The sequence below is a fragment of the Numenius arquata genome, chromosome 6, assembly GCF_964106895.1.
Source record: "Numenius arquata chromosome 6, bNumArq3.hap1.1, whole genome shotgun sequence".
NCBI classification, from domain to species: Eukaryota; Metazoa; Chordata; class Aves; order Charadriiformes; family Scolopacidae; genus Numenius; species Numenius arquata.
The window spans coordinates 8,420,806-8,435,865 of record NC_133581.1 but is presented as its reverse complement, the minus strand read 5'-3'; the positions used below and the strand labels follow the sequence as shown (position 1 = coordinate 8,435,865).

At 46.4% G+C, this 15,060-nt stretch overlaps 1 protein-coding gene across 3 annotated transcripts in view; it reads left to right on the top strand.

Annotated features, from left to right (window-relative positions):
* Positions 1 to 9,440: 9,440 nt before the first annotated feature.
* EVL (Enah/Vasp-like) overlaps positions 9,441 to 15,060 on the top strand; it is a 156,375-nt gene continuing 150,755 nt past the window's right edge. The window contains exon 1 of one of the 3 annotated variants that reach the window (XM_074148451.1): positions 9,441 to 9,732. In XM_074148451.1, the coding sequence (XP_074004552.1) occupies positions 9,728 to 9,732 (5 nt within the window). In that variant the 5' untranslated portion in view covers positions 9,441 to 9,727. The remainder of the gene's footprint in view (positions 9,733 to 15,060) is intronic. The other 2 variants (XM_074148453.1, XM_074148454.1) reach the window with 2 other exon arrangements.

Below are 15,060 nucleotides of genomic sequence, written 5' to 3'. Positions count from 1 at the left end.
TTTTCAACAATCCCATCCCATCTGTGCCTCTGCTGCTCCTCTGTTTCGAACTTCTGCTGTTAAATGTGTCTTTGTTCCTCTATGAAAACCTGATAAACGTATTAGCTGAATTGGCAAGTGCTGGGTAACGTCTTGAGCCAAATGTCCGTTTGATGACTGTTAAAGTGATTCTTCTTTATCCAGGAAATTCTACACAATTTTGCCATTGTTATATATAATCTTCAGCTCTCCTCACTTCCACCCTTGTTCCTTCGTTCTTGCATTTATTTGTTTTCTTAAGAGTGTGACTTTTTTTTTTTTCTTTAAAATCAAAAAAAAAAAGGAAAAAGAGAGAGAGAGTTATTCCTGAACTTTGCATATTTCATTCCCTCAGCAGGACCCCAGCACCTGGGACTTTTACACCTGATTCCTTCACCTGGTGCTCTGTCTGCAGCGATTGCCATCTCCAGCCCTCCCATGTAGCATCAGCTGGTTCTCAGGTCCATGGCTGGAGCTGCGGCCGGGCTTGGGCTTCTGCTCCTTCCCTCCCCTGATCATGGCTGCAGCAGCTGTAGCGTTCCTCAAAGAAGAGACTTGTCTCTTTGTGGCTCTTGTGTAGTGCTGTTGAGCCACTCCCTTTCAGCTTTTTTCTGTTTCAATTCCTGTTTCTTGTTTTTCTTGCCTTTGTATTTCTCTTCTGTGTCTTCAGCTTCCAGGACTGCATCCATCTTAGCTCTTGCTGGGACATTTTGCTGCCCTTAACTGCTTATAAAAGCAGTGGCCATGACTACCTCTAATCGTTTTACGGCTGAGTTCCTGGTTTCTTACTGTATCTGTATCCATGCTGCTTCTTTGACTTCCACTTTGGAGTATCAGTGACAGTGTCTGCTTTCAGCCCCTTCCTCCCTGCCCTCCTGCCTTCCCTGTATGAGTGGATTCAGGCCATCAGCGCCATCCTGGCGTTTCCTGATTGTCCTCCCTTTGTCCATGGGCAGCCCTGTAATATATATCACATACTTAGATTTTACAATATTTTTAGGGTAGGGATTTTTTTCTCTGCTGATGTCTGGGATACATGCGATGGGATTTGGGGATCCTACACTCGCTACACCCATACGACTCTTGTAATTGTCCAAAACGATGATAAGCACGTACACTCAGGTAACACTTCTGTGTCAGGATGTTCAAAGTGATTAGCTGCTTAGAGAATAGATATTATTAGCTTAAGTCTTACATTATTCAGAAAACGATACACATGCTTTCAAAAGACTTCTTCCTCCCTCTTCTGTATGCTTACAAAACAAATGTAGACTCAACATGGTTTTTAGGTTCATCGCCCATTTTCAAATAAGAGTCTCTTCAGGATTTTATTTACCTCTCCTGCCTGTTTTCATATATTTATTTTACTCCTAAAGGACACATATTATATCAATACTAAAGCCTTTTTCAACTTAGTAATTCAAATAGTACATACAGAATTATTTGAAAGATCATTATTACATAGACACTTTTGGTAGTGCTTGGTTTTAGCAGGTTGTTGAAACCTGACAGGTATTAACAATTTCCAGAAATCTCTAAAAAAATCAGTCACTGTATTAAAAAAACCCCAAAAACAAACCCAAAAAACCCACACAAAAAACCCCAAACAACAGAACAAAAAAACCCAAAAAAACCCCACCAAAATTAAAAAAAAAAAAAAAAAAAGAAATACTAAAGAAAGGAGATGAGATAAATGTAAGAGAAAGTAAAGAGTTTTTCAATGGCAGTGAATTAAAAAAGCCCCCCACCATTTCAAATTATTAAAACAATGCTCTCATGAAGCAAATCAATTTTGTTAAAATGGAATTTTTACTCTTCTAATTAATACAAAGTTAATTAATACAAGGTCATATTTCCTATGTGAAATTGTTTGGATGAAATTTATTCTTCAAAAGAATTTAATATTACAGGATATTACTTCCCTTCAAAATTATTCCTGTGACAAGAGCTTGCAAGGGCAAACAGACCCTTTTTTGCAAGGGTTGGCATTTTTCCTTCCTGCAGGTTCTGCTCAGAGAAGCAGGCGGTCTTCTTGTTGTGTTTTCTCCTCCGTCCCTGGAACTCGGGCTGTTGCTCGATTGCATCCTCCCAAATCCTACAGATGGCAGGCAAAATGTCACTTTAATTACTAGTGAAAAGAACAGACTTAGGAGAAGCCTAGACAGAAATCTTTTCCTTCCATCGCTGGCTGGGATTCACAGCGGCGCTGGAGAGGTCCGGTCCCTGCCGCGCCGCTCTGGCTGCATCAGGCTGCCCTTCAGAAGGGATGTCCCTCGCCAGAGCATCTCCCAGCCCAGAAGACCCGAAAGGCAGGGGATGAGGAACCCACTCCCGAGGGGAAGGACAGAATCACACCCAGATCTGTCTGCTTCTGGATGGAGGCCGCCAGATGAGTGAGTACATTAACGGTTCACGCTCTTGCTGATTTATGTTTCTCCTTAGTCACGCAGTTCTACGGCCATTTCATTTTTCTTAATGGAACAACTTTGCCCCCTGAATTCATTAAATAATTGTAGAAGACTAAGAGATAATTTACATGGAGGTATTGCTGACGGTTCAGCCAAAGCTGCCATCCAGCACTAGTTTGGTGGACCTTATTTGTGTCCCCCACTAGGGGGACGTTTGTCAATCAGGGTGTTTCACAGTGTTACGGGTTCCCCTGGGTCTTCTGCCAAACGGGGAAGCGTAAGAAGGTCCCTCCTTTTGAGGAGCCGCTGTGCTGTTACTGTCACCGGACTCTGGGGGCACTTCTTTGGACCTCACGTTTTGTCTCAGTTTATGAAAGCTTGAGGTCCTGGACTCCGTGCAATGTGGTTCCTCCCCACCACCCCCGCAGCCCCAACTTAGCACAGGTTTGGTTTTACCACCTTTTGGCTGTCTGCAAACTTAGACATTTCCATTCATTTGTTCCAGACACGTCTGTACCTTAAAGGCTGTCTCTGGGTCTAGTCTGAGGTGCTGGGGTTATAACCATGAGACTGGCGACCTGTTTTCTGGGTCTCCATGCAAGTGAATGGGTTTTTAGCAGGAGCTTCTGAGAGATGAACATTTTTAAAATCTGACCTGTGGAATTACCTAAAAAAACCATGTAGCCAGAGGGAAACAAATTCAGCTGATCCTGGCTATCAGTGCTACACGAGCTACATTTGCTCCAGATTTCAGGTTGTAGGCTAAAGAAATCTGCTTCAGGCTGTTCAGTCATTATGGTTAGGAAGCAAAACTTTAAAAAGGCTGGATGAGTTTTGCAGCCATGTTAAATTATTGCAATTTGTCGTTGCCTTGCATTGCCCTCACACCGCCGAGACGTGCTGAAGAGGGAACCGTCTGCTTGAGGCAGCCTGAAGAGAACGCCTCTCCCTACAAAATCAGTTGCCTTGGCTGTTCATTCTGGATTCAGTTTCTCATTAAGATAAATGTCAACGTTTTAGGGCTCCTTCCTTCCTGCCCAGCTTTGCTTTTTCAGCAGCTTTCACTGACATCATAATTCCGAATTTATGACATCAGTGTATAACCACAGGGGAGGCCGTTATGCCAGAGGTTCAAGTGTTTTGGCCTCCTTACAGGACTTAAAAAGAGCAGGAGCTGAGCTCTGAGAGCCTCTGTCTAGGGCTCGAACAGTTGGAGAGGGAGCTGACAGGAGGCTCAGTTTAAGTGAAAAGCCCTCTGGCATTTCCCGTATGCACGGCTCCTGTTCAGCAGAAAATCTGGCCACACGCAGTGTAGCAGCCTGGAGAGTCCCGACTGTCTCTGGCTTCAGGAGCACGGCATCGCCTCTGTGCCGAGATCTTCCCGACTAGTTTTGGGTGAGAACGCTGCTGCTTTTGTTACCCGGCCGTGACCAGCCCGGCCTCTTTCTAAAAAGCTCAAACCCAAACAACATTGACCTCGCAAGAGTTGGGACCAAGGGGATTTTAATAAAGATAAAACAAACAAAATGAAGTGGCTCCTTGCCTGGCTCAGTACAGCCTTCTCTGCAAGAGGCAGCAAAGATGCAGACTGTCCTCCCGGGGCACCACGTTATCCCCTGACGTGGGATACACCATTCCAAAACACCGCCTTTGGAAATGCTAAACCATAAGCTGAGGCCGTATTTCGTCCAAGAAGCCAAAGTTTATTTGTTAAAAGGAAAACTGGAATTGTCGGGTGTGTTTCTGTTTCCCATTCCTGCCCTTCTGCCCTCCTGCCCTCGCCCTGGCATGAAAACGCATCACTGGGGATGCTGCTGGGGAGGTTGGACCACTGTTACCCCCGAGTACCGCAGGAGGAAGCCCGGTCTTTGGAAACACCCTGGTTTGGCTTTTGCGCATCAGGCGCCCGGGCACTTGAGGTTTACTGGTGTCTTTTCCTTAAGCTGCATGTAAAATTTGTTAAGGGAAAAGCACTGATGGCCTTGAACAGATAAGACCAAAAGAGGTCCCCAGGGCCTGCCTGCGAAGCGGAGCCCCTCCCTGCCTGGAGAGCTGCAGCTTCCTGCTCTGGCTTTCCTAGCGATTGGAAACCCGGCTCTCCTAGGGCGTAATGGGAAAAATAGAAGTGCTGGTGGGGTCCTCCCTTCCCAAGAGAAGGCACTGACTATCCCCCACCACTGTCCTGAGAGCACAACTGGACCCTTCCTTTCCTTGGCTCCCATCTTCACTGGGGGAAATACAATAAAACATAGAACTAAAGTATATCAACGGTGTATTTTTTCCTACTTATTCTCTGCCTTTTCCTATACCACTCTCCCTTCGGTCTTCTTTCCCTTCTTCATTCTTTCCTCATTTTTGCCCTTTTCATCTAATTTCCTTTTCTTTCCTTTTCTAGTTAAAAAAAAAATCCCAAACCTCCATATTTCTCTCATTTTTCTCTAGTCCTTCTTCTCCTGTTCCCTTCAGCTCCCGCCAGAGTCTTCTGCCACTTGATCCTTTGTCCATCCTCTTCTGGTTCTTTCCTCCTCCTCTCACCCCGAGACTGGATGAATCCTTGCTGAAGAAATGTGAGGTTTTGAGACTCTCCAGTTGCAGAGGCTTTCTTTTGGGCTGCCATAACAGACCAGAGATGGGACCTAGACATTTGTCAAAGGGTGCTGAAGATCATGGGGAATGTTTAAGTGGCCAACCATACGAGCATGGTGATGGGTGAAAACCAAATATCCAGGACTGAACCCCTCTGAGTTTTTGGAATTTTGGGGATCTCACTTTGTGCCTGAATTCAGTAATCGCGTTGTCCCTGCCCCAGCGAGGGGTCCATGAAATTGTACAATTGGAATCCAACTCCAGCTCTGGCAAAGTTATGAGTCACATTGCTGTCTGAGGAACACTTTTTTAGAAATAAATGCATATGTGTATTACTGGACATTGTATAATAAATGGTATAATAAATTCCTCTCAAGGGTGAATTTCACAAGGCTTCCTCCCTGCTTAGGAAAAGCCTTCCAAAAAAAAGGGTGTAAAACAAGCTATTGTGGACATTTGTTTTCTTTGAAAAGAGCATATTTTTGTGGACAAGCCTTCAGGAAAGCCTGAAAGTTTCAAGAGAAAGCTCTGAGCTGGACAAATTCAGTGGGAAAAAAAATCCCCACAGGACTCTTGCTGCACGGGCGTTTAGCTCCGGACGTGGCATTGACTCACTGAGAAAAACAACTGGATGACCTTGAGCTCCTGATACGAGGATATTTACAGAGGATGTTGCCCCAGGCTGTGTGACAGTTTAAGAAAGGCATCCTCTTCCTCCTTCTCCTCCTCCTCCTAACATGAAATCTCTGCATCCAGGCAGTTGTTGCAGCAGGACCCGGAGGTGGCAGATCCATCAGGGCTTGCTGTGCAGGAGGTCTCAGCCAGGAAGGATGTGACCCTTGTCGGGACAGCAGTTCTCTTGTGCAGCTCTTTGTTGGGCCGTGCAGGAGGATTCCCAATTAGGAAGAGCTACGAGGGGGAACGGGAAGTTCAACAAGGCCACCAGGATGGAGATGCACCGTGGTGGGCCAGGATTTCCCCCTGGGCAAAGAGCAGGTGAATCGACAAGACTACAGTCTGAGATTATAAATGTGTTCATACAAATGAACAGCTTTAAGTCTCTTAGAAGACGTATAGTTCTGATGGCAATACAGTGTAAGATTTGTCCCAGCAAAACAATTATTACATGGTTCAGTCATGTCATTCAGTCAACACAATGATCTGGTGGGCACTTGGACACACAAACATTGATGAAGAAGACTCGTGGATTCTGACACAACAGAGTTTTAACACCACTCTCCTATTTTTGTACCGTTAGTGGCCAGCAAGATCGGCATCTGTAACAGCACATAACCTTTCTTCTCCTTTTCTCTCTTGCTTCTTTATATAAGAATAAATAAAACAGCCAATATAATTGACCAATAACATCACATACTCTGCATTTCTGCATCAGTTCTCAAACCACCTCACGGGCAATTAAGCCTCCCAAGCTTTTGCAAGGGTAGACATTGCACAAGTTTATAGCCAGTGAGGTGTTGCAACTTGCCGAAGGACGGCGCCTCTTCTCAGGAGGCAGCGCAGGAACAGAGCCGCGAGTGGTGGAAACCACCCCCGTGCCCTGCTCGGTTCTTTGCAGCCCCTTCTGGGCCGCTGCCGGGGGCGGGATGTGTCAGTGCTGGGGCACGCGGTGGTTGTAGTTTCGTCTCTTTGTAAAGGCTCACAAGCCTCTGTGCAACACCAGGTGCCCCTCTATACCGTGCAGCGTACACACGCCTGGAGAAAAGTCTGCACAGAAGACGTTTTTGCTTACTCTAGTTTTATATCTTAACCACGCCGTGATTTATGTACATTTCTTTACCTGTTTGATTTGTGCTTGTTATAAACCCAGCTTAAGGAAGTTACATTTGAAAAAATAATAAATCAATGAACTCACATATGGATTTGGTCTTTTAATGATGTTTTAAATTCTAGCACAATTACCGTGAAACTTTCTAGTTTATTAAGCATCCTCCTTGCCTTATGCTGTCTCCCATATGTTGCATGAGCTGGTCAGTGACCCACACTCTAAAGGATTAGTCAGACGATAGTAATAAGAAAATAGGTTTTATTTTTGCTTGTTATTTCTTCATGATCTTGCTACCTTCAGCAACCCCATCACAAATTACATGGATGCGTTTCTACAAGCCACTGTCACTCAGGGGAGACAGCATATCAGATCTATGGTCTGACAGTTGTTTCTTTAGGCAAGCAATGTATATTGTGACTTCTAGGAAATTTAGGATAATTGCTTATAAGAAAGGACTTTAAGCTTTAGTTTCCCCCTTAGTAACAGGGGGAGCTTCTTCTTTAGGAAAGACCTTCTCTGTCGGAAGTGAGCTTCTATTAATTGGTGGGGTGACCTGGGACTCTTCCTGGTGGCACAGTCCTGCTATGGGATGGGGAAGGCACGAGCTGGGCTCTGCTAATAAGGCACAGAAGGGGTGGGACTTCCCTCCCCCTGACCCTTCAGTAACTCTCTCCCTAATGAGTTTTTTAACATCTTAATGATCATTGAAAATAGCAATTATCAGATATGCATGAGCTATCAAGAAGCAAGCATGGCCCAGAATAAAAGGCGTACACGTTTCTTCCGCCACAGTTTTTGTTGCTGTCATATTATTGTTGCTGTTATCATTGTAGTATGTTTTTGTTTAGTGTTGAGCTGCAGTGGGCAACGGCAAAGCTTGACAAGCCAATGGTAACAAAGGTCTCTAGGGCATCAAATCTATGGGCTTGATTTTTTGCAACATTTATTCTAGTGGCATAGACTACTATTACAGTAAAAATAAGTGTTGCATTGGCCTGAATATAGGGAAACCTTAACTTTTCAGAGAAATGGAAATGAAAAAGTAAGTATTTATATCAAAAATGGCCCCCACTGCTTTGCTCCATACCTCCTGCACAGGCTGTGCCATGCCTAATTGGTTGGACTAGGTGATCTTAAAGGGTCCCTTCCAACCTAGGTGATTCTGTGATTCTGTGATTCTGTAATAGCCTCCAGCATGGTCCCACAGTCTGCTTGCTTGCCTCCCACGGGCAGGTTCCCCTGAGACCTGGCACAGCTTTCCAGCCGTAGGCGCTGCCCCACAGCCCACCTTCCCCCCGGAATCCCTGCACCTTCCCCAAACTCCTCTGCACACAGGGAGAGGGGCTGCAGCTCCCTTGCCCATCATGGCATGTGCAGATGGAGGTGGGTCTCCGGGAGCATTTGGAGCAGTGTTAAATGAGATGTGGACACATGGAGGGAGGGAGACACAATGTGCACAGAGATCCAGCTGCCTGGAAATCCACCGCTCGTTGTGGGATTTCCTGATTGTTGGGTTGTGGGGGTTTTTTGTGTCCAAAATGGATGATGCAGAACTGGGAGAGACCGATGGGATATGGACCCAGTTTGAAGAGCCTTTACTCTTGACAAGAGCCAGTGAAGTTGTGGTGACCTACGTATGAAAGACATTAGAAACAACTGCAGTATTTCATCCCATATTGTGCCAGATCCTTGATACCACGTTCAATATCATCTTTTATTAGTGGGTAATGCATGGGAAGAGGCAAAGAGATGTGGAGATGGGCAGGGGAAGCTCCAGGCTCTGGACCTGCAAAGAAGCTATTCCCACTGGTGGCGATCATCACCAGGCGGTTTGGGCTGGCGGGAGGTGACTGGAAGGAGAAGAGCAGAGGGCCAGGGCCAGGGCTGGGATGTGGAGCAGGAAGAAGAGGTGGAGGGGGAGAAGCAGCTGGGGGGCAGCCCAGGCAGCCTGGGGTGGGTGCGGAGGATGGATGGGGCTGACAGCAGAATGAGAGAGCTCGCAGGGAAACACACCTGGGGCGAGTGGAAAGGGGTGAATCATAAAATTTTCTAGGTTGGAAGGGACCTTTCAGATTATCCAGTCCAACCATCAACCTAACACTGACAAAAACCGTCACTAAACCATGTTGTTAAGCACAATGTCTACCTGTCTTTTACATACCTCCAGGGATGGCGATTCCACCCCTTCCCTGGCCAGCCTGTTCCAGTGTTTGATAACCCTTTCGTTGTAGTAATTTTTCATAATATCCATGCTAAACCTCTCCTGGTGCAACTTGAGGCGGTTTCCTCTTGTCCTATCGCCTGTTACTTGGGAGAAGCGACCGACCCCCACCTCTCTGCAACCTCCTTTCGAGTAGTCAAAGGAGCAGAAAACACAACTTCCCTGCAATATTAACTGGAAATTGAATTTCTGCCAGCCCCCGCTCCAGCCGGGAACGGTTCGGGGACGGGGCATGGCCGGTTCCCCGGGCCCTCGCCCCGGCACCGGGGGACGGAGGAGCCGGAGGATCCCGGAGCCGCCGATGGGTTCCGCGCAGGATGCGCGGCCGCGCCCCTGCCCCGCCTCACCTGCGGGCTATTCCCCCCCCACCTCCCACCACCACCCCCGCGGAGGCTGCGCGGGGCGGGGCGGCCCCGCCGCGCGTGGGAGCGGAGCGGAGCGGAGCGGGGCGGGCGGCGGCAGCGCTTTGTCCTGCCCACACACACACACAGAGACACAGACACAGGCAGCGCAGCCGGGCGGGAGCCGGCAACATGGCCGGGCCGGCGGAGGGGCTGCCCGCCGCCGCGCTGCCCGGATAGCACCGCGGGGACCGGCGGTGCAGCCACCGGAGACACCACCACCCCCAACCCCCCCCCCCCCCCCGCCGCCACCGCCCCGTCAACGCCCGTCCCTGTCCCGGGCCGCCGCCGCCCCCCCGCCGGGAAGATGAGGTGAGAGCGGGCGGTCGGGGGATGCGCAGCGCCGGGCACCGCGGGCAGCGCCCCGAGGAAGAGGAGGGGGTGATGGGGGGCGGGTGTCCGCGGGTCCCCCCGCGATGGTGTCACGCCGTGGGGGGGGTGTCTGGGGTGGGATTTCCTGTGCGGGTGGAAGGCGGAGGAGAGGTTAAGCAATGCGGCGCTTCCTAGTCCTTCGCCGGATGGATAATGCGAGTGGGTGGTGACATTTTTGGCATGTTTGACTGTCAGTGCCTAAATCCGTGTGACAGATTATCGCGGCGGGTACAAAGCGCTTTGAAACCAGCGCTGCGACGGGCAGCCGGGGACCCTGCTTAGAAGCTGCTGCTCCCCGCAACCCGCGGGGTACGGCCGGGGATGAGCCTCGGACAAAGTACCCTGCGGGCGGTGAGGACGATGTGCGGGGCTGGGGGAGAGGAGAGCATGTCCCGAGTTGGGGGGGGGGCGGGGAGGAGATGGGATTTCTCCCGAGCATCCAGCACAGGTCTCCGGATCTCCCGGAGTCTCTCTCACGTCAGGCGGTTTGAGGGCTCCAACTCGTAGTTTTCCCGAGGTCAGTTTGTCTATTGTGGATATGAAAGGCAAAAAACAACCCAACAAACCCACTGATTTCCTGCAGCCAGATAAGTGCCTGGTGGAAGGAAGATGTTACTTGTTTTTGGTTCATGGTCTTCCAAATCTCTCCTCATTTATTCAAGAGTTCATTTGAGCTGTCAGTGTCTCGGAACAATCTGATTCATCTTCTAATATTAGCGATTCTTTCCACTTAATTATTATCTTTAGCAAGGTAAAACTGCTCAGGGAAACCTTAAAAATGGAAATAACAGTTTGAAGCCAGATACCTCTCAGTGATGCCTGATCCCAGAATTCAAGGTTGACATTGCTCCTAGGAAATGCAGTGGAAGTCAAAAAACCTTTGCCTGCGTTTACAGTTAACATTTACTCCTGACATTATCATATGTGCTGAAGGCTTGGAGCTTGCAAGGATTTATTTAGTCATTTATCTTACAGTTAGTTTTCTTTACTTGTTTAAAATCATGTTCTTGGGGTGGGCTGGAAGCACACGAGCCTGAGTGTCATGCGACTGGTGGCCTAGACCCCTCTGGTCTCCACACAAGTGGTTTGTCTTCATCAGTCTCACCTGATCTGATCATGATGCTGCTCAGAGACCTCCAGAGATCAGAAACAACAGATGGCAGCGAAATTTTCCCTTGTTCCCTTTCATTTAGTTTGTAGCCCAGTTGGAAGAGCTTTTCCCACCCTGGAGAGGGAAAGCTGACTTTTTGACTCATAATCACATCTTCCACCCCTGAGGAGGCACCACGAGCTAGTTGGAAGGATGGAGCAATTTTCAGTTTCTCTCACTGGAGGTTCCCTGCTTCACTTGAACTTCTGCAGTTGGTGGTTGTGCTTTTTGTTGGAAGGGGCAGCAGGAAAGAGAGAGACCCACAAAGACAGACTCTGAATTGTGCACCCGAGGGGATCCCCACCAGCAGAGCTGGGGCTCTTACAGAGGAGAGATGAGCTTGCCAAGCTCATCACACTTAAAATAGTCTTTTCTTATAACTACCACTTTTATGCTCTTAATGGACATGCTTGTTTTGGGTTTTGGTGTGGTTTTTTGTTTTTTGTTTTTTTTTTTTTTTTTAATGAATTCTTCTTTCTAAAGGTTTCCATTACTGATTTTTTTCCTTGCTTATACAGTCATGACTGAATAGGTTGTGCCTGTCAGTAAGTATATGTCTGCAAATCACCTAAAAACTTTTTCAGGAACAATTCTTCTTTAATAAATATAGGCTGTATAATTCCAAAAGACCCTGGCAGGCTATACAATCATTTAATAAAAACCTTCTTAAAACATTTGCTTAGCCATGTGTGTTTTATTTATATTGCTTTTTGTGGTGAAAAGACTACAGTGCTATTCCTTGCACAGTTGCATTTATGTGATGGTTTCCGTTTTTTGATAATTTCTTTATGTCTTCACTTTAAAGGTATAAAGTGTGTGTGCAGTGGGTGTACCTCAGGTCTCAGTAATACAACAGATTACAATAGATGTTCTGTCTCAAAAGTGGATTAGGATTCCTGGGTGGAAAATGCTAAATTGCAGAGGTGTTATTACTTCTTAGTATATAAAAATACTGCTTTAGTACAACAAATGTGGAGGTTATTCTACAGCAGACATTCATTTATTCTTGGAAGTAACAGAATTAGCTCATATTTGGGAAAATGTCTATCGATATTGCTGTAGATGAAAATAAGATTTTTACATTCTGTCAACAGAGGTGTAACCTCGCATTTCTTAGTCATACATGTAGTTTATAAGGCATCTGTGTTGCAGTGGTCTCATTTCTTAAAAATAAAAACCAGCTATAGCATTTTGGGTGTATCCCTGAAAAACTCTTCAATGGCTCTCTCTTTGCCGTGACTGTGGCGTGTGTAAATTGGCTCTCCGTGCTGCGGTCCCAGGGCAGCGACGTGGGGGAAAACCTCCCACTTTAAGTACTTTGGCTTTTTTTTCTAAACAGAACACACAGAGAATATCCAGAGGTGGAAACAACCTCTGAACAGGATTATTGAGATTAAAACTGTCCCTCCTTATTCTTTTGTGGTAACACGTGCTTTAATCAAATGGGTGGTAATGAGTTTAATAGTGAAGTTACTGGGAAAAAAGGTGCCTTTTGGCACCTTAACGTTTGTAGAGTTCTCTAGCTAAAGTCAACCTTCTTGTCTTGACATTTCTGTATAGCTGCCAACTGGAAATCCTAAAAAGCTGTTGTATTTAGCCCTGGTTTAAAGGGATGGAGCAACACCCTGAGAAAAAGGCAACTGAATATTCATAGTATAAACCCGTTTTAATAACGGGAAGCATGTAGCTGTCATTCTTCTTCAACCTTTTGGTTTTGGACATAAACAAGCAAAGTCTTTACGTTTGCTCCAATAAACACAATGTATCGAGTATTTAATCATCTTCCATGTTTTCCATTCATTAAGCGGTTCGTGAGATAACTCAAGAGTTTTGCCAATGCTTTTAGTTTGCTTGGAGGGTAACTGGAGCTGTATGCATGCAGTGTTGTTTTCTACATTTTCTTTTCCGTTACTCTTTCTTTCTGTTTGCATGTGTAATAAATTAAAGAGAACGTGTTGTTTGTGTTTATAATGTAGTCAGAATTGGAGTTACTGACCTCATGGGACTAGTGGCCTCTGTACTGTCTCCTGCAGGGAAGTAGTAGCATTCCCTGAGATGGCTAATAAAATCAAGTTGTCTATAAAGTGTCTTTTAACCTTGTCACCTAGTAATTGATTTCTGAGCTGGAGCAATACACTTGTAACTTAGCTAATTTTTGTTTAATTTGAATACTCTGTCCTGGCATGTCCTGACTCCTGCTATGCGCCTTGGTGTTGCGGCGTGCATGGCAGGGGGCTGCTGGGGACAGTTGGGAGTTGTCACACCACCTTCTACCATCATGCCTTTTGGTGTGTTTGGGTTTGCAGCCTCTCGAGCTGAATCTGCGCTAATCAGTTCTACTAGTGACACTCGATGGGAAAACACCCAGCCCTTTGGCTGTCATGGTTTCATCAGTGAAATCCCAAGTGTGGCTACTGCGCTGCTGACAGAAAATTGCTTTTGGTAGCTCCGCTTAGATCTTCAGAGGGGTAGTTCAGCTCTAGCTGCAGACAAACTCCTTTGTCAGCAAATTTTGGGCCTCCGCTGAAGGTTGCACTGAGATGGCTATGGCCGGGCAAAGGCAGCGGCTCATTGGGAACCGAGCGATGCTGGGTTTCCTTCAACACACCCTTACAGTCAGGACCTGTGAACAGGCAGGCAAGTTGTACCCCTTTCATACTAATTGTTGTTCTCTATACTTAAAAAATAAATTTATTTTCCCCTCTCTAAAACAAAGCATAAACTCTGGACATCTTTTTGTGCATTCCCTCTTTTTTTTGGAATATTTTGTTTCGTATTCTTTTTGTAATGGTATAATTGAGGCTGAAGGTAATCTTTCACGTGAGGGTGTGCAGGTCTGTTTAACTCAATATTGCAGCTTTGTGTGGCGTTTCACTTCTGTCCTTTCCCGGATCACTCAGAGTGTGTTAAACAACAGATGTCCTAATGCAGAGCAGCTCCTTTAGAAGTGTGTTGTGATTAAAGGTGTCTGCATAGTCTTTCTTTGGACTTGGCTACGTGCTTCTATTGGGCAGCGCTATACTTCTGTCTTTGTATGTGTTTAATGGTCTCTTGTAAGAAATTATCAGAAATCTTTTTCCAAAAGTGCAAACACAGTTCAGGCTCAAATAATTTCCTATATCTTGCAGGTTAACAATTTTGTGATTTCTTTCCTTTTTTTTTTTTTCTTGCTGTCCATCATAGTTTCTCTCAATTCTGGGCGCCGTCTAAGATAAGCAGTATTGAACCTCTTTAGAAAAGATTTCTACAGCTGCTGCCAAAATAAAATGAATCCTGACTAATGTTCAGTCCTAATAATTACAGGATTACAATAAAGTAAATTGAATGAGCTATAGATTTTCTGTATCTGAGAAGGTCACTATAGATATTTCAGGTTGCTTTGCTGAATCTGAATCTTAGTATCATTTCATCTTCTTTCTATTTACATTAAAAAATAATATTAGCTGATGTTTTGGTATTGTCCTTCATTGCAGAAGATAAGCCATAAAAGCTGCTCCAGTGTACATTGGTGTTGCTCCTACAAGAGGATGGGGAGTTTCAGGGTATATTTTCTGTTTTCTTCGCAGCCGTTGCAGAAGACTAGGGATCCCCAGTGCCGCCCCCTCCACTTTCTCTTTTTCTCTGCCTTGTACCTAGGTTCAGTTTCTCAGGAACACGGAGGAGAGGTGGAGTAGCTGTGCCACCGTTTCTTCACCTTACCCCGTTGTTTGCCCTTAGGCGGATTTCATCCGCAGTCACCTACCTAAGACTTCCATTTCATCTGCTCTTTGATCTGATGCGCCGTAATGAGGGGAAGTGACCAAAAGCCACCCTGCTACAGCTCAGAGCTTCCACCGAGACGTGTTTGAAGCCCCCATCCCTGCAGGACTACGGCCACAATGCAGCCTGGGGAGAAGACACCAGACCTCCAGACAGGCTGCCATGAGGCCCACGGGGAGTATGGCAGCACATGGCCTTACTTGGGTTAATCTACCTTGTTCCTGGCTAATTAGCTGGCGGGGAGCTTTGTGGTGGAAGGATCAGCTGTTCTCCAGTACCTGGGCTACTGGAGATGTTCCTAGCCTGCACTGTCGGAAGTGGAGTAACCTGGTGGCTCATCTGCCACTTTCTCCTGGTCA